The sequence below is a fragment of the Gigantopelta aegis genome, chromosome 3, assembly GCF_016097555.1.
Source record: "Gigantopelta aegis isolate Gae_Host chromosome 3, Gae_host_genome, whole genome shotgun sequence".
NCBI lineage: Eukaryota > Metazoa > Mollusca > Gastropoda > Neomphalida > Peltospiridae > Gigantopelta > Gigantopelta aegis.
In genome coordinates, this window is record NC_054701.1 from 35,780,423 (window position 1) to 35,795,586 (window position 15,164).

The 15,164-nt window shown below is 38.8% G+C and overlaps 1 protein-coding gene across 1 annotated transcript; it reads right to left on the bottom strand.

Moving 5' to 3' along the window:
* Positions 1-12,273: 12,273 nt before the first annotated feature.
* Positions 12,274-14,800, bottom strand: LOC121368619 (toll-like receptor 2 type-2). The gene has a single exon (XM_041493357.1). The coding sequence runs from the start codon at positions 14,798-14,800 to the stop codon at positions 12,692-12,694; it is 2,109 nt and encodes a 702-aa protein (XP_041349291.1). The 3' UTR covers positions 12,274-12,691.
* Positions 14,801-15,164: the final 364 nt, after the last annotated feature.

Consider the following 15,164-nt stretch of genomic DNA (forward strand, 5'->3'; position numbering starts at 1 on the left):
CCCCTTTTTTTTTACTTAGTGGCAAAAACGAAAATCTCTTCTTAAACTCTCGTTTTTTTGGATTTTTATAACGGAGCCGCCGAATGGGTTGGAGTTTAAATGCAAACTTGTCTATAGTTTTTCAGTTGACGAGATAACTTAAATGCAAACTTTTCTACCGAGGGAGTTTGCTAAAAGCATTGTTTGGGATTAGTCCCATTTGATTGGCATTTAACGTCAATTTGTTTAGTTGTCGAGACAAGAAAATGAAGTCTTCTTAATTGTCCTACTTCCGTTATTCTCAACCTTGCAGGGGTTTTCCAATCTGTTCTATAACGGGTACTGCCATTGGGCCAGCAGAATCTGGCACCTTTCCGTTCAGCCGGGATTGTCAGCCAAGATTTATAATCGTAATGTTTGCATGGTGTTTTGCCAGCTGGAAAGACTTTGTATATGATTGTAACTCACATCCAACTTTGACAAGTGGATGGCTGTTTGCGAACACAGACTCGTTTAGAAACGAAAGGTAGTTTTGCTCAAAAATAAATGCTGACACGTTGTTGAACATTGGTGTCTTCAAACAGGTCCTCGGGTGTTCAGGCGCAATGTGTACTGAAATGATTTTATTCACGTGGTTTTCCAACATACCGAAACGCCGGTTCTCAACAAAGGTACTGGGATGATCATTTCCACTGAGATCAAGTTTCTCGAGGTCCCTGGAAGTCTGTGAACGTATCCTCTGATAGAACCGTAATACCGTCGCTGGGAATTTGCAGAGTATGCAAGACGCAGGTAGAAATGGGGGGTTGTGGTAACAGAACGTGTGACCTGTTAACTATAAGGAATTTCTGGGCATTTCAACAACTACGAATGTCCCTTTATGTAAGATGCACCGTCAGGAATGCTTTGTCAGGGCCGGGGTTGTATTTGCCACATATCGCGATTTTGTGGTGTCGACACTGGCACACACACTTGGACATTTTTCGTGGTGGAAGTGTCTTCAAAATGCAAGGCCGCGTGTGAAGAAAGAAACTGCTAAGAGTGCCCATACATGTCGATAGAGTCATACTGAACATTCTTGTCCTGTAATAACCTACAATAAAACATGTCATTGAATTTGATTAAAACCATACTGGAAAAGTTTGGTGATATCTAGTTAAACCAGTAGTCTTAAAGGGGTAAATAACTCAAACATGAGCCTTATATGTTGGAAGAGATTCGTAGCTACCCGGACGCGGTCGCCGCCCCCCGGCCGCCACCAAACCGCCCTGGCCCCCCCCGCCCAATTGAGATGAAAAATGCGTAACTGTTTTCGATTTAATAATAAAAAACGTGATTATTCTTGCTAACTATGGGCAGCCATTTTCTTTTGTTTTCGTTGCGTCCGGTATTCTAGATCGGGGCGAAGTGACGTCAGTCCTACCAACTCCTGTATGCACAGTGTAAACAAGCACAGTCATTTATGCTTCGCTTTCATCAACCTGACTTGTAAAACAACATACATGACTTGTTATTGTGGGGTTTTTTTTTTTTTTTTTATTGTCCCCAGAAACATAAGCAAGGTCAAGGTTGGGGCCTTGAATCATTGCTGTACATGGTATTATTGTATATACATAAACGATACATAATTAAAGCTATACACTCGTATATAATGCACTTATTAAACAATATGTGTTCTCGCTAGCAATAAATAGAGGGGGCGCTGCGCCTTGCCCCCGTTTTATGCCACCCTGCCGTGTTTGTTACCGCACCGCCCTTGATTATCGCCGCCCTGCCCTAATTCAGTGTCAAACAAAAATATAAAATCTTGCTTCCGTCTCAAAGCGTGTACAGTGTTGTTACGAGTCTGAATCCCCAACTAAAAAACGTTTGACAATACATTGTTTAGCAACAGTTGTGAAAGCCGACAGCATAACGTGGTATGTTAGGAGTTTTTCCTATTGTTAGTCGATATGAACGAGCAGGACAGTCGGGCGGGGCCGGGGGCAGTCTTACAAAGCTTGAATGTGAAGTAATCCATCCTCACACCATCACGCACATAACCACACACCACCTAGCAAACACCTAGTTGAAAGTAGACCATTATGATAAACTTCGACAGTGTTTATTTCTTTATTTCTTTTTATTTATTTCTAATCATTCTCTTTTTTTCATTTCTTGATTTCTTTTAATTATTTCATTTATTTATTTTAAATTACATTTGGGCATGATATTAAATGGTATAAATACTATATATAATAGAAAAAGGAATATTATTGTTTAGGTGATCCAACCTTTTGTAAAACATTTTAATAGTTAAAGTTTGATTTTATTTAACGACACCACTAGAGCATATTGATTTATCAATAATCGGCTATTGGATGTCAAACATTTATTAATTTAGAAATTTAGTCTTAGAGAAAAACCCGCTACTTTTTTCCATTAGAAGCAAGGGATCGTTTATATACACCATCTCACAGACATGATAGCACATACCAGTCGTGTTGCACTGGCTGGAACGAGATTTTTTTAATAGTGTCTATATTAAGTACATTAGTACAATAATATTGCATACGGCGATGAATGTACTGTTTCATCAAACATCCAAATTTGAGAATAATAAATTTGGGTTTAGACATTGATTGCCCCCCTCCCTCCAAAAAACGTTTTGTAAATTAAAAGCAGCATAGATATTCCTATATATACTGAAACACAATGAAAAGCAAAAACAACTTTTAATTAATTACGTGGATATGTAATATGACATTAATAACTGTATTCATGAGATACATTCACATTGGAACATGGCGCCATTTCGCCATCATTAATCAAGTTGCATTCGTAATCGAAAAGTTCACACACTCCTCCTCCCCCCCCCCCCCCCCCCCCCACCATATCAAGGTCAGTTATCTGTTTGTGTCCACCATTGGCCCGTGAGCATGCGTGAAGCCGACGTGGAAAGCTTGGCACAACAGAACTCAAATAAGCCACTGGAATGTTTTTCTTCCACTCCTCCTGCAACGCCTGTGCAAGCTCAGCGACGTTACGTGGTGGTGGCTGGCGGTGAAGTACACGACGTCCTAACTCATCCCACATGTGTTCAATTGGGTTCAAATCCGGTGAAACAGCGGGCCAGTTCATAACGGTGTAAGTCAAATGTCTCGATTACGGTTGTTTGTTTGTTTGTTTAACGACACCACTAGAGCACATTGATTTATTAATCATCGGTCAATTTAAAACCCGCTACATTGTTCCATTAGTAGTAAGGGATCTATTATATGCACCATCCTACAGACATGATAGCACATACCACGGCCTTTGATATACCAGCCGCGGTGCACTGGCTGGAACGAGAAATAGCCCAATGGGCCCACCGACAGAGATCGATCCTAGACCGACCGCGCATCAAGCAAGCGCTTTACCACTGGGCTACGTCCCGACTCGTCTCGATTACGGAATTACCGTTAAATGTGACGGGATAATTTTGGGATGTTGTTTAAAAGTTCAAACTGTAGCAGTCGTCGTCTAGACTGTGACGTTATAAAGGGAGGGGTTTCGAAAAATATGTATACTAAGTACTTACATATGCCAAAGACTCGTAAAACCTAGCACGAGTCTATTAGAAATACACAATAGATGCACGAAATTCGTCACAAATCCTGCAGTTGTTGTTGTTGTATAATGATAATCATGTTCTCAACTGATATCAAACGGTGCTTCCAGCTGCATTAAACGGATAAGTAGCAACTTTCTGTAACCGTGCATGAGTAAAAACGTACGTACAGTTATTTGTTTCCTGGTTTCGGAAAGCCGCTTTTGTCTGTGCGTAACGCTCGCCTGGGTAATCGTGTCATTCCGACAGACAGGCATATACATAACAGATGTCACGTGAACAGGAAAGAAAGGAGCATTTGGTTATCGACAATGCATGTGAAATAAAAAATAAAAAAAATATCTGCGCGACAACACTGCTCTGCATTTTTAGTCCGGGTGCCGAGGTGTCATACCCTGCACCGAGAGTTAAAGTTTTTTTCTTTGGTGATTTTGGTAGACTGGGTGGTAGTCTTCAATTTCCAGGTGGATGACCGCTCGTCACCCTTGAGCAATATTAATCCTTTTCTGTTGGAACCGCAAAATCAAAAATTGCCATAAAAATGGGGGTAAAGAACACAAAGAGTCCTCTATAACCACTGTTATAGAAGATAATAGATCACGTGACCCCTCAAAATGTGGGACTTGGGGAGCTCTTAATAATGATATGTGTTATATGCAAATATATTCAATAATTAGGTCAACAGAGGTCAAAAGGTCACACATTTTTGACCTTGCACAAAATCTCGAATACTGTTATAAACACCCTTACGTAGGCCAAGAACAAACCTAAATTGTCTCTTTTACACCTGAATCTGTTTGATTAGACATCCTGCTATGATTTTGACCAACCTATGTTCAAATATATTGCATAATGAACGCCCTTTAGGAAACGAAAAACAACCTATGTAAAAAAGTGCTAAAATAGCTATTTTTGACAGCAAAAGGGATAATGTCCACAGTAATGCAGCCATTCAACCTAGAATAACAAATGACCTCCTTCAAATACGTGCATTGGGGAACTCAGAAAGGTTCATCACAAATTTTGACATTCAACGTCACACGGTCAAACAAGTAAACAGTTAGATGCTTAGGAAAGATAGTTGTCGTGGTAAATTGAGTCAATACAATCAGGCAGCAATTAGTAACACATTAAAACAAAGATGGCAACACTATACTTGTGACATTGTCTAGCTCTAATGAGCAGACCCTACTCCAAACAGCTCTCTTTGTTAAAAATGCTTTTGATCATAGGAAAATTGGCCCAAACTGGAGAAAACCCCATACTTCTTTAATTTTCTAAGAAGCATTTGGCTCTTTGGCCTAAAGTATTTGGTGCACTTTGTAAATTTGATCTATTGGAAGAGCTGAATGATTCTTAGAAAATTAAAGAAGTATGGGTTTTTTCTCCAGTTTGGGCCAGTTTTCCTATGGTCAAAATAATTTTTAACAAAGAGAGCTGTTTGGAGTAGGGTCTGCTCATTAGAGCTAGACAATGTCACAAGTATAAAATATTGTCACAAGTATAGTGTTGCCATCTTTGTTTTAGTGTGCTACTAATTGCTGCCTTATTTGATGGACTCAATTTACCACGACAACTATCTTTCCTATGCATCTGTTTACTTGTTTGATCTTTGACCTTGAAAATGTGACCTTGAATGTCAAAATGTGGGATCACCCTTTCTGAGTTCCCCAATGCAAGTATTTGCAGGGGTCATTTGTTATTCTAGGTTGATTGGCTGCATTACTGTGGGCATTTTCCCTTTTACTGTCAAAAATAGCTATTTTAGTACTTTTTTGATATAGGTTGTCTTTCGTTTCCTACAGGGCGGTCATTATACAATATATTTGAACATAGGTTGGTCAAAATCATAGCAGGATGTCTAATCAAACAGATTCAGGTGTAAAATAGACAATTTATGTTTGTTCTTGGCCTACGTAAGGGTGTTTATAACAGTATTCGAGATTTTGGGCAAGGCCAAACATGTGTGACCTTTTGACCTCTGTTGACCTAATTATTGAACTCATTTGCATATCACACCTATCATTATAAAGAACTCCCCAAGACCCACATTTTGAGGGGTCGCGTGATCTATTATCTTCTATAACAATGGTTATAGAAGACTTTTTGTGTTCCTTACCCCCATTTTTATGGCAATTTTTTATTTTGCGTTTCCAACAGAAAAGGGTTAATTCAGAGAATTGCTCAAGGGTGACGAGCGGTCATTCACCTGGACATTGAAGACTACCACCCAGTCTACCAAAATCACCAAAGAAAAAAACTTTAACTCTGATTGCAGGGTATGGCCTAAAATCGGGACTTCGCTCCCGGACTATTTAAAGGTGCATTGCAATTGAAAGAAGACGGGACGTAGCACTCAGCTGATGCGTGGTCGATCCCCCGTTGGTGGGCCCATTGAGCTATTTCTCGTTGCAGCCAGTGCACAATGACTGGTATACCAAAGGCCGTGGTATGTGTGATGATTGTCTGTGTGATGATGCATATAAAAGATCCCTTGCTGCTGATGGAAATATGTAGAGGGTTTCCTCTCTAAGACTATATTGTAAAACATTACGAAATGTTTGACATCCAACAGCCGATGATTAATAAATCAATGTGCTCTAATAGTGTCGTTAAACAAAACAAGCTTTAACTCTTATAACTGAAAATGTATGTGTATATTTGTATGTGTTAAACGATTACACATCATATTTGCATAATTAATCAAGGAATATGAACATTGCGATGTCATTTCACTCGGCGTAAACAGGTTTAAAAAAACCACCAAAAAACTATACTTAACTAAAAAGTAATGATAATGTACATAGATAAAACCAGTCTAACGGGTGAGCGCGATCAGTCACCCTACTAAATATGGCCTCAGACCACAATTAATTTCGCTATATGTTTCTATATAGCCTTGGTGGCTATAACATTTTCATTAATATCAGCAGGCCCGTGGATTTTTGTATGTACCTTTGCCTGCCTGCTCTTTCTCCCAGCATATTGCTTTAAACAAACACACCCTATAAACCAGGCCGGAGTACTCCCATTTTACACAAAAAGCACTACTTTTGCATGGGCCGGAATTACCACAAACAAGTCTTCAATGTCAACAAGTTACACATGTTTACAAACTACATAATCTCCCCTGTCACTTCAGTTAAATAGTTGCCACTTCATAGCTGTCTGACATGAAAAAATTACAGTCAAACAGCAGATTACTTGCGCGGTCAAATTTTCGGATTTTGGACAACCAAATGGGAAGATAACTGTCATCTGAGGCCATATGTCTCAGCAAACATCTGTAGGTGAATCAAATCAATTCCTACTGCCGATAATGTTAACGTTTACTAATAAAACTGATATAAGCAGCGTATTAACACACACACTGGCAGTACACCACTAAACGGTGTGGCACCTCACATACAATCTACCTGCAAGAAATTTGGGAGGCGGGGCCGTTTTAAAAATTTAATTTAATGTTTAATGAATCGCAGTTTCATTTTGGGGGCTATCTGGACTGGTTTCAAACTCTTGTGTATACTGCATAACACCTGCTCAACAAATAATTTTTTTTAATGTATTTATTTATTGCCAATGGATAATAGTATTTGCACAAATAATGAATGTCACATATTACTCCGGACATCGGTGCAACTCGAACTTTAACACAGAACTATTTGTTCTTTGGTAAAATGCAACCTCAAACGTAACGGAGCACGCCCAGTCATAAACAAGTCAAAGTTTGTTTTGTTTAACGGCACCACTAGATCACATTGATTTATTAATGACCGGCTATTGGATGTCAATTTTTTTGTAATTTTGACATATAGTCTCAGAGAGGAAACCCGCTACATTTTTCTGTTAGTAGCAAGGGATCTTTTATATGCACCATCCCACAGACACGATAGCATAGAATACCACGACTTTTGATATACCAGTCGTGGTGCACTGGCTGGAACGAGAAATAGACCGACCGCGCATCAGGCGAGCGCTTTACCACTGGGCTACGTCCCACACCCTGTACACTGTATGAGATCGCGTAGCTGATAAGCTGCGACCGACGCCTTAACTTCTTCTGTTCAAAGTTGTCAGTGTCTGTTGTCATGGTGTCCGCTTCCTTGCTGTCACAGTTGTCGCAATCAATTTCACTCCCTTGCATTCAACTTTTTCAGTTATCGGGACAATTGTTTTCCTGTGCGACTTGTCCAAATTCAAATCTGATGTTGCTTAAGAACTGAACGTTATATTTTTGACGTTCATGCGATGATAAACACCAAAACCATTTTACACACTGTATGAATGGCGTAGATCACATGATAGCATTTTAACCAAATCCAGACGCCTATTACAAAACAGTAATTATAAAATGGAATTATAACTGTTTTAGAAGCCCGTTCAAAATTGCGCCAAATTCCCTCAATCAAAATTGCGCACCCTTTTCTCTTTGGCATTTAACTGCTCCATTCAAATTCCATAGCACCACCACCACCACCACCCCCACCCGCCTGCTACCGATTTGATCGGGCTGCTGGTGCTCCCTTGAACCTGCCAGTGCAGGCGGTCCCTCCTCTTCCCTCCCCCCACCTTTCCTGTCATGGCGACAGGCATGCGCTACAACAGCTTGTTCTGAATGTGCACGTAAAACCCTATGACCTGACCTGACCTGTTTTAGAAGCAGTTTTTTCCTCAGCATGTTTTTCCTACGTGGCCATTCTTACTGTGACTGCTTCATTAAATCCGTCACTGTCACTGTCACTATCATCAAACGACTCACTGGCACGTTTATGCACACTGCAAATACACTCATCCTGATTAATCCCACATCTTTCACAAAGAAAAATGTTATTGCAGTTTCTCGCATAATGTCCTTTTCCTTTGCAAAAATGACACTCAATATTGGGGCAGTCTTTAATCACATGACAGTCCGACCTGCAGTTATGCTTGAATAATCCGGCCAGTTACAGAAACGTGGTCTCCTTACATTTGCGATCTATATGTATGTCTACTCTGCTGTAGCATTTTCCATTAATTCATCGTATAAAAAGTGTCACAATGTCAGGGCCGTACCCTGAGGGGGAGGGGGGGCGGGGGGCACTACTTTTTAAAACAAATGAAACACTATACAAATTAAACCCTGGGATGTGTATGCTATTTTCTGGAGTAAAAAAAAGTGAGATTCTCAGGGGGCAACTGCCCTCTCCCCCCCCCCACTCCCCCGGAGGATACGGCCTTGCACAATTGTATTGCTTTTTGTATCTTTCGTGTGTTTTTTCTTCAAAATATCTAATTATAGTTGCTTGATTCATCCGACTAGTTACAGAAACGTAGTGCGAGTCAGTGGTGGGGGTGTGTGTATTAGGAGTGGCTTAATTTTGTTCGGTTCATCGAGATATGAACAAAAAAAAAGTAAGTACCTCTTGACCAATCAGAATGCTGTAAAGTGTATAAACGCAAAGAACATTTAATTATTTCAACTTATCAAATGAAGAGGGTGTAGTGGGTCTTACGCCTATCAACTGAGTCGTTAAAACTCGCTCCGGGTGGGAGCCGGTACCGGGCTGCGAACCCTGTACCTACCAGCATTATGTCCAATAGCTTAACCACGACACCACCGAGTCCAGTAGACGTCGTTTAAGCTTCTTACACCTACTGCCTCTACTCGGTTGATGATGATGAACAAATTAATTAATAAATCAATAAATCAATCAGTTTATTATGCCGAAGCTAAAAGCAGCCACTGACGGTAACAAACAAAATACAGTGCATAGTTGTTAATACAACAGTGTTACATCTAAATAAAATATGATACCAAACTACATTTAAAAAATGAAAAACAGACAAAACAAGTAAATGTATATAAGAATTAATGATTAATAAATAATAATAATAATAGTAGTAGTAGTAGTAGTAGTAGTAGTAGTAGTAGTAGTAGTAGTAGTAGTAGTAGTAGTAGTAGTAGTAGTAGTAGTAGTAGTAGTAGTAGTAGTAGTAGTTATAGTAGTAGTAATACTAATAATGGTGATAATATAGTAGTAGTAGTAGTAGAAGTAGTAGAGGAAACAAGAACTATGACAGTAACATTCAAGTTTTTGCATTGCAACACAACTAAATTTTGATAGATCTAATAAAAAAAACCGATATATTCACCTTCAATCTTTTTTAAATTACAAAGAGTGTATAGTCGTTGTTTTGTAATGGAGAATGTATGAGGAGGTGTAGATTCGGGAAAAATAAGTCACGAGCCCCGTATGTGTGAGTTAATTATTTTTCATGAATCTACACTTCTGAGTGCATTTTCCAATTTAATTCTTAATTCATTAAAACAAATTACGTGACTGCTGAATTAACTTCTATGTTATCCTTTTTAATGAAAATGGTTTTTTTAAATGGCAAAGAATATTTTTTACAAAACTAATAACCAAAACCATCCTTTCGGACTTAACATGAACGATTCGATCAGGAAATACTCGACAGCGGATGACTGGCGTTAAGTGGGATGCACGTGCTAAGCATGTAATCTCTGGTTTCCGATTTAGTTTCCGACAATCTTCGCTGTGTTCCGCAAGAATATATTACTATCACTAGTATCAGGTTTAAATAAGGCTTAAACTACATTTTTATTTGATGTTGCTGACGTTTGGCCTCATGGGCTAAAACGTTGTACTTGTTTACAATGAATACGTTCAATAGTGGGTTCGAATCCCTGACGTGGATGCATAAAAAGTTCTAATTGCATTGTTTCGCAGGTGTTGATTATTGAAAAATAATCTACACCTAGAATAATAGTATGACGTCACAGGTATGAATTAACTAGGGATATTGTTAAGTCTACCATTTATAATATTGATATCTAGCACACTACACCTTAAAATTAAACAAAGCAACCATATATTTTGTATAAGATATACTATCTAAATATACTTCACAACAGTATTCAGTTTTGGATAACTGATCTCCAAGTCACTGTTTAGTGTTTTGTGGTGATACAGTTGATACATCTTAAAGGCATACTGTCACGGATTTAAGGACCTTATTTCTCTAAAAATGGATAATAAATAAAAATTACATTAATTGTTGGAAACCAAATCTAGCTATCGCATCACCTTAACTGAACCATGATAGAGTGAAATCCATGTCATCCCTCTTGGTAATTTTAGTTTCTGAATTCTGGACCATTGCCATAATTCAATTATTTTTACAAAATGTCATTAATAAATGGAGTATGGTGGTTATGAAGATGGGTGAATAAAGTACATTTAGGGACAAATCAAATTATTTTTGTTCAGGTAATACTTTGTTAGACATTAAATAAGTCCGTGGTCTGTGACAATATGCCTTTAAGACTCCCAAAGATACCAAAATCCAAGTTCTTGTAACAAAACATTAACACACATTGCCCAGTTTTTACACTTAGTAATAGTATTAGCATTTTCTGTAGTATTCTATACATTTTGTAGATACGAGAATCCTAGTTATGAATTATTTTTAACCAATACATCAATGTTCTCTGTTTACATATAACAGAGATTGGTAACCTTCCAAGCTCTAATAAAATAGCGTTATGTTTTCATTTATTTCGAGATCACACTAATGACAGTAAATTGTCAATTTATTTAATAATATATGCAAACCATTTTCGATTTAAAAAATGAAATCATATCGTCTGCCTAATTAAGCATAACTAAAGAAATGTCCTCTGTTTTGTCTTGATAAAGTCTATCCACCATCAGTAAATGGCATGCCATCAATATATTTGTCTAAATACCCAAGCTGAATACTATCGCTTTCAATTCCTGTACGAGAATTCATATCTCCACAAATATGCACACAGCCGTTTTGTAAAAACATTAAGATACCATGTTTAGTGCTTCCAAATCAAAAGAATATTTTTTATATAAATTCTATGAAAATTTGAACTAACTGGTGAAATATAAACTAACTATATAAAAATGTCCTGATTAACTTTGAAGAAATCTTTACATAACTTCAACCACAAAATACCCTTACTATCACATTCAATCAGCTTAATCCCTTTTTCTGAAGTAGCTCTATAAAATATAGATATACCGCCATTATTACGTTTGGCCCGATTAAATTTACTTAACCTTGGACAATTAATTGATGTATAACTGTCTAAAATCTGCGAATGTTTTTGTTTTTTTTCTTTTCGTTTTTTTTCTGTTTTTTTTTTCTTCTTTTTTTTTAATAGATAACCATGTTTCAGATAAAACATATAATATATTTACAAAAAAATTCAATGACATCTGGGTCACTAAGTTTTATTTGAAGACTTTCATAGTTAAAACACAAAAATTATACTTGCTCCTCATCGCTGTTCTATACCCAACTCTCGGACCATCATGAATAAAAAAAAAATGTTTTATTTAACGACGCCATTAGAGCACATTGATTTTTTTATCTTTTCATCGGCTATTGGACGTCAAACATATGGTCATTCTGAAACTGTGTTTTTTTTAGAGGAAAACTGCTGTGGCCACATAGGCTACTATTTTATGATAGGCAGCAAGGGATCTTTCATTTGCGCTTCCCACAGGCAGGATAGCACAAACCATGGCCTTTGTTGAATCAGTTATGGATCACTGGTCAGTGCAAGTTGTTTACACCTACCCATTGAGCCTTGCGGAGCACTCACTCAAGGTTTGGAGTCGGTATCTGGATTAAAAATGCCAAGCCTCGACTGGGATCAGAACCCAGTACCTACCAGTCTGTAGTCCGATGGCTTAACCACTGCGCCACCGAGGCCGGACCATCATGAATACGTCCATCCACATACAGTTTATCAGCAGACAGTTTCATATTTATCCCAGTCCCTCTCAGACGTTTCATCAAAGGAGTTAGTTTCTTTCGCCGTTCTTGAACATCTCGCGGTAATTGCTCTCGAATCCTTTTCTGCTCCCCGAGCTCGTTCTCTTTCGCCACAACATCTATTAATAGGGTCGTACCTAGCCTAAAATAACTGGAAGGGGAGATGCTAATAAAAGACACACTATCTTCTCCCGCTAGACAAAAAAGAGGTTATTTTGAACCATTAGAAAACTATTTTCAGTATTGTGCCCTTTTGCAACTGCTTCCCTGCATATCTCTTTTGCTAGGTACAGCTCTGCTTAATCCTGTTTAGGCCCTCGCTCCAATCCGATCAGTATCCTCACAACCCATTAAATCTGCCAAGCGAGTTCTGAACATCTGTCTTGCATTGACATCCTCCCCCCATTCAATGTAAGTAGTTGTGTCGAACAGCGACTTCAGAGGTCCAGTCATATGCTTTCGGTAAACGGGTTCACGGATGATCACGATGACCTGCTTTTCGCTTTCCAGATGTTCATCAATAGCTATCTTCAACTCGCACTGGCACCATTTACTTCTGGCAAAATTATTCGATATTATCAAGATGATTTTCTCGCTCTCCTCCATGCAGTCCATAATATTGTCAATGATCATCTTCGCTCCCTCAAAGTCCCTTTCGTGAATGCACAACCTGCGTCCTAATTCGTCTTCCAGAAAGGTACACACCTCCGCCAGGACCCAGTCCATGTCATTGGAATCGCATGACACAAACGCGTCATATTTGATGCTGACGTCTCTTCCCGGGAGCTGCTGATACTGGCGTCGTCGTCTGGAGTAGAAGCAGTATCGAATATTCCAGCGATTACGGTACACTACGACCATGACCACCACCGCCACGACGACAAAAGACCCAGCAGCTGACACAGGTATAACATAAGGATTCAGCTTTTTACAGGATTCAGGTGTAGGGTTATATTTGTCCAGGCGAATGTGTGTGGGATTCTTGCAGTAGTATCGCTGGGGATAGTTAACGAACACGACAGTTTTATTTTTCATCGCTTGTGTCATCCACGTACGGAACCACAGCAAGGCGCACGTACAAAGAAAGTCGTTGTTGCCCAGATTGATATGTTTGATCCTGCTTCTCATCTCAAACGGGAATGACGTTTCGTTGATGATGCTAATGCGATTGCCATCAAGATTTAAATAATCTAAGCGGGTCACATTGCTAAAAGTCTCGGAATCCCATGCGGCCAGATAATTTCCTTGAAGATCTAATCTTCTCAAAAAGGGAAGATTTGAAAGAGTCTTTGGTGGGATAGTGTTTATTTGAGTTCTCTGAAGATTCAGATATTGAATGGACTTAAGTTGGAGTAGCATCGTTCTTAAGGAATCCAACGGGAGTAATATTCGCGTTTCCTGCAAAACCAGTTCTTTTAATTTAGTGGCAAAACGAAAAGGAATTCCATTCTTAAACAACTCCTGTGTTATTTTTGGATTTTTTAATAACTGGAGCCGCAGAATGGTTGAGTTAAATGCAAACTTGTCTATAGTTTTCAGTTGATCGAGAGAATTTAAATTCAAAATTTCTAACCGAGGGAGTTTCCTAAAGGCATTGTTTGGAATAAGTCCCATTTGATTGCCATTTAAGGTCAGTTTCTTTAGATTGTCGAGACAAGAAAATGAAGACTTCTTAATTGTCCAAATTCCGTTATTCTCAACATTCAGGTTTTCCAATCTGTTATAACGGGTACTGCCATTGGGCCAGCAGAAATCTGGCACCTTTCTCAGCCAATTGTATCCAAGATTTATAATCCTAATGTTCATTGTTGGCCAGCTGGAAAGACTTTGTATATGATTGTAACTCACATCCAACACTGACAATGATGGCATGTTTGCGAACACAGACTCGTTTAGAAACGAAAGGTAGTTTTGCCTAAAAATAAATGCTGACACGTTTTGAACATTGGTGTCTTCAAACAGGTCCTCACTGACATTGTTCAGGCTCATGTTACTGAGAATGATTGTATTCAAGTGTTTTCCAACAGACCGAAAAGCCATTTTCAACAAAGGTACTGGAATGATATTTCCACTGAGGTCAAGTTTCACGAGGTCCTGGAAGTCTGTGAACGTATCCTCTGCTAGAACCGTTATACCGTCGCCGGGAAGTTCCAGAGTATGCAAGACGCAGGTAGAAATTGGTAACAGAACCGACCTGTTAACTATAGGAATTCTGGCATTTAGTAATACGAATTTCTTTATGTAAGATGGCACCGCAGGAATGCTTGTCAGGCCGGGGTTGTATTTGCCACATATCGCGATTCTTTGGTGTCGACACTGGCACACACTTGGACATTTCGTGGTAGAAGTGTCTTCAAATGCAAGGCCGTGTGTGAAGAGAAGAACAGCTAAGAGTATCCATACATGTCGATAAGTCATACTGAACATTCGTGTCCTGTAATAAAACAATAAAACAATAAAACATGTCATTGATTGATTAAAACCATACTGGGTTTGGTGGTATACTAGTTAAGCCATAGTTCTTAAAGGGGAAATAAACTCAAACATGAGCATTATATGTTGGAAAGATTCATACCCGGACCACCAACAAATGAAATGAAAAACGCGTAAGTTTAGATTTAATAATAAAAAACGTGATTATTCCTGCTAACTATGGGTAGCCATTTTCTTTTATTTTCTTTGCGTCCGGTTTTCTAGATTGGGGCGAAGTGACATCAGCTCCTACCAACTCCTGTATGAACAGTGTAAACAAACGCAGTCATTTATGCTTCGCTTTCGTCAA

Excerpts from the sequence above, each read along its gene's own strand:
- LOC121368619 (XM_041493357.1), bottom strand. The coding sequence starts at position 14,800 with ATGACTTATCGACATGTATGGATACTCTTAGCTGTTCTTCTCTTCACA.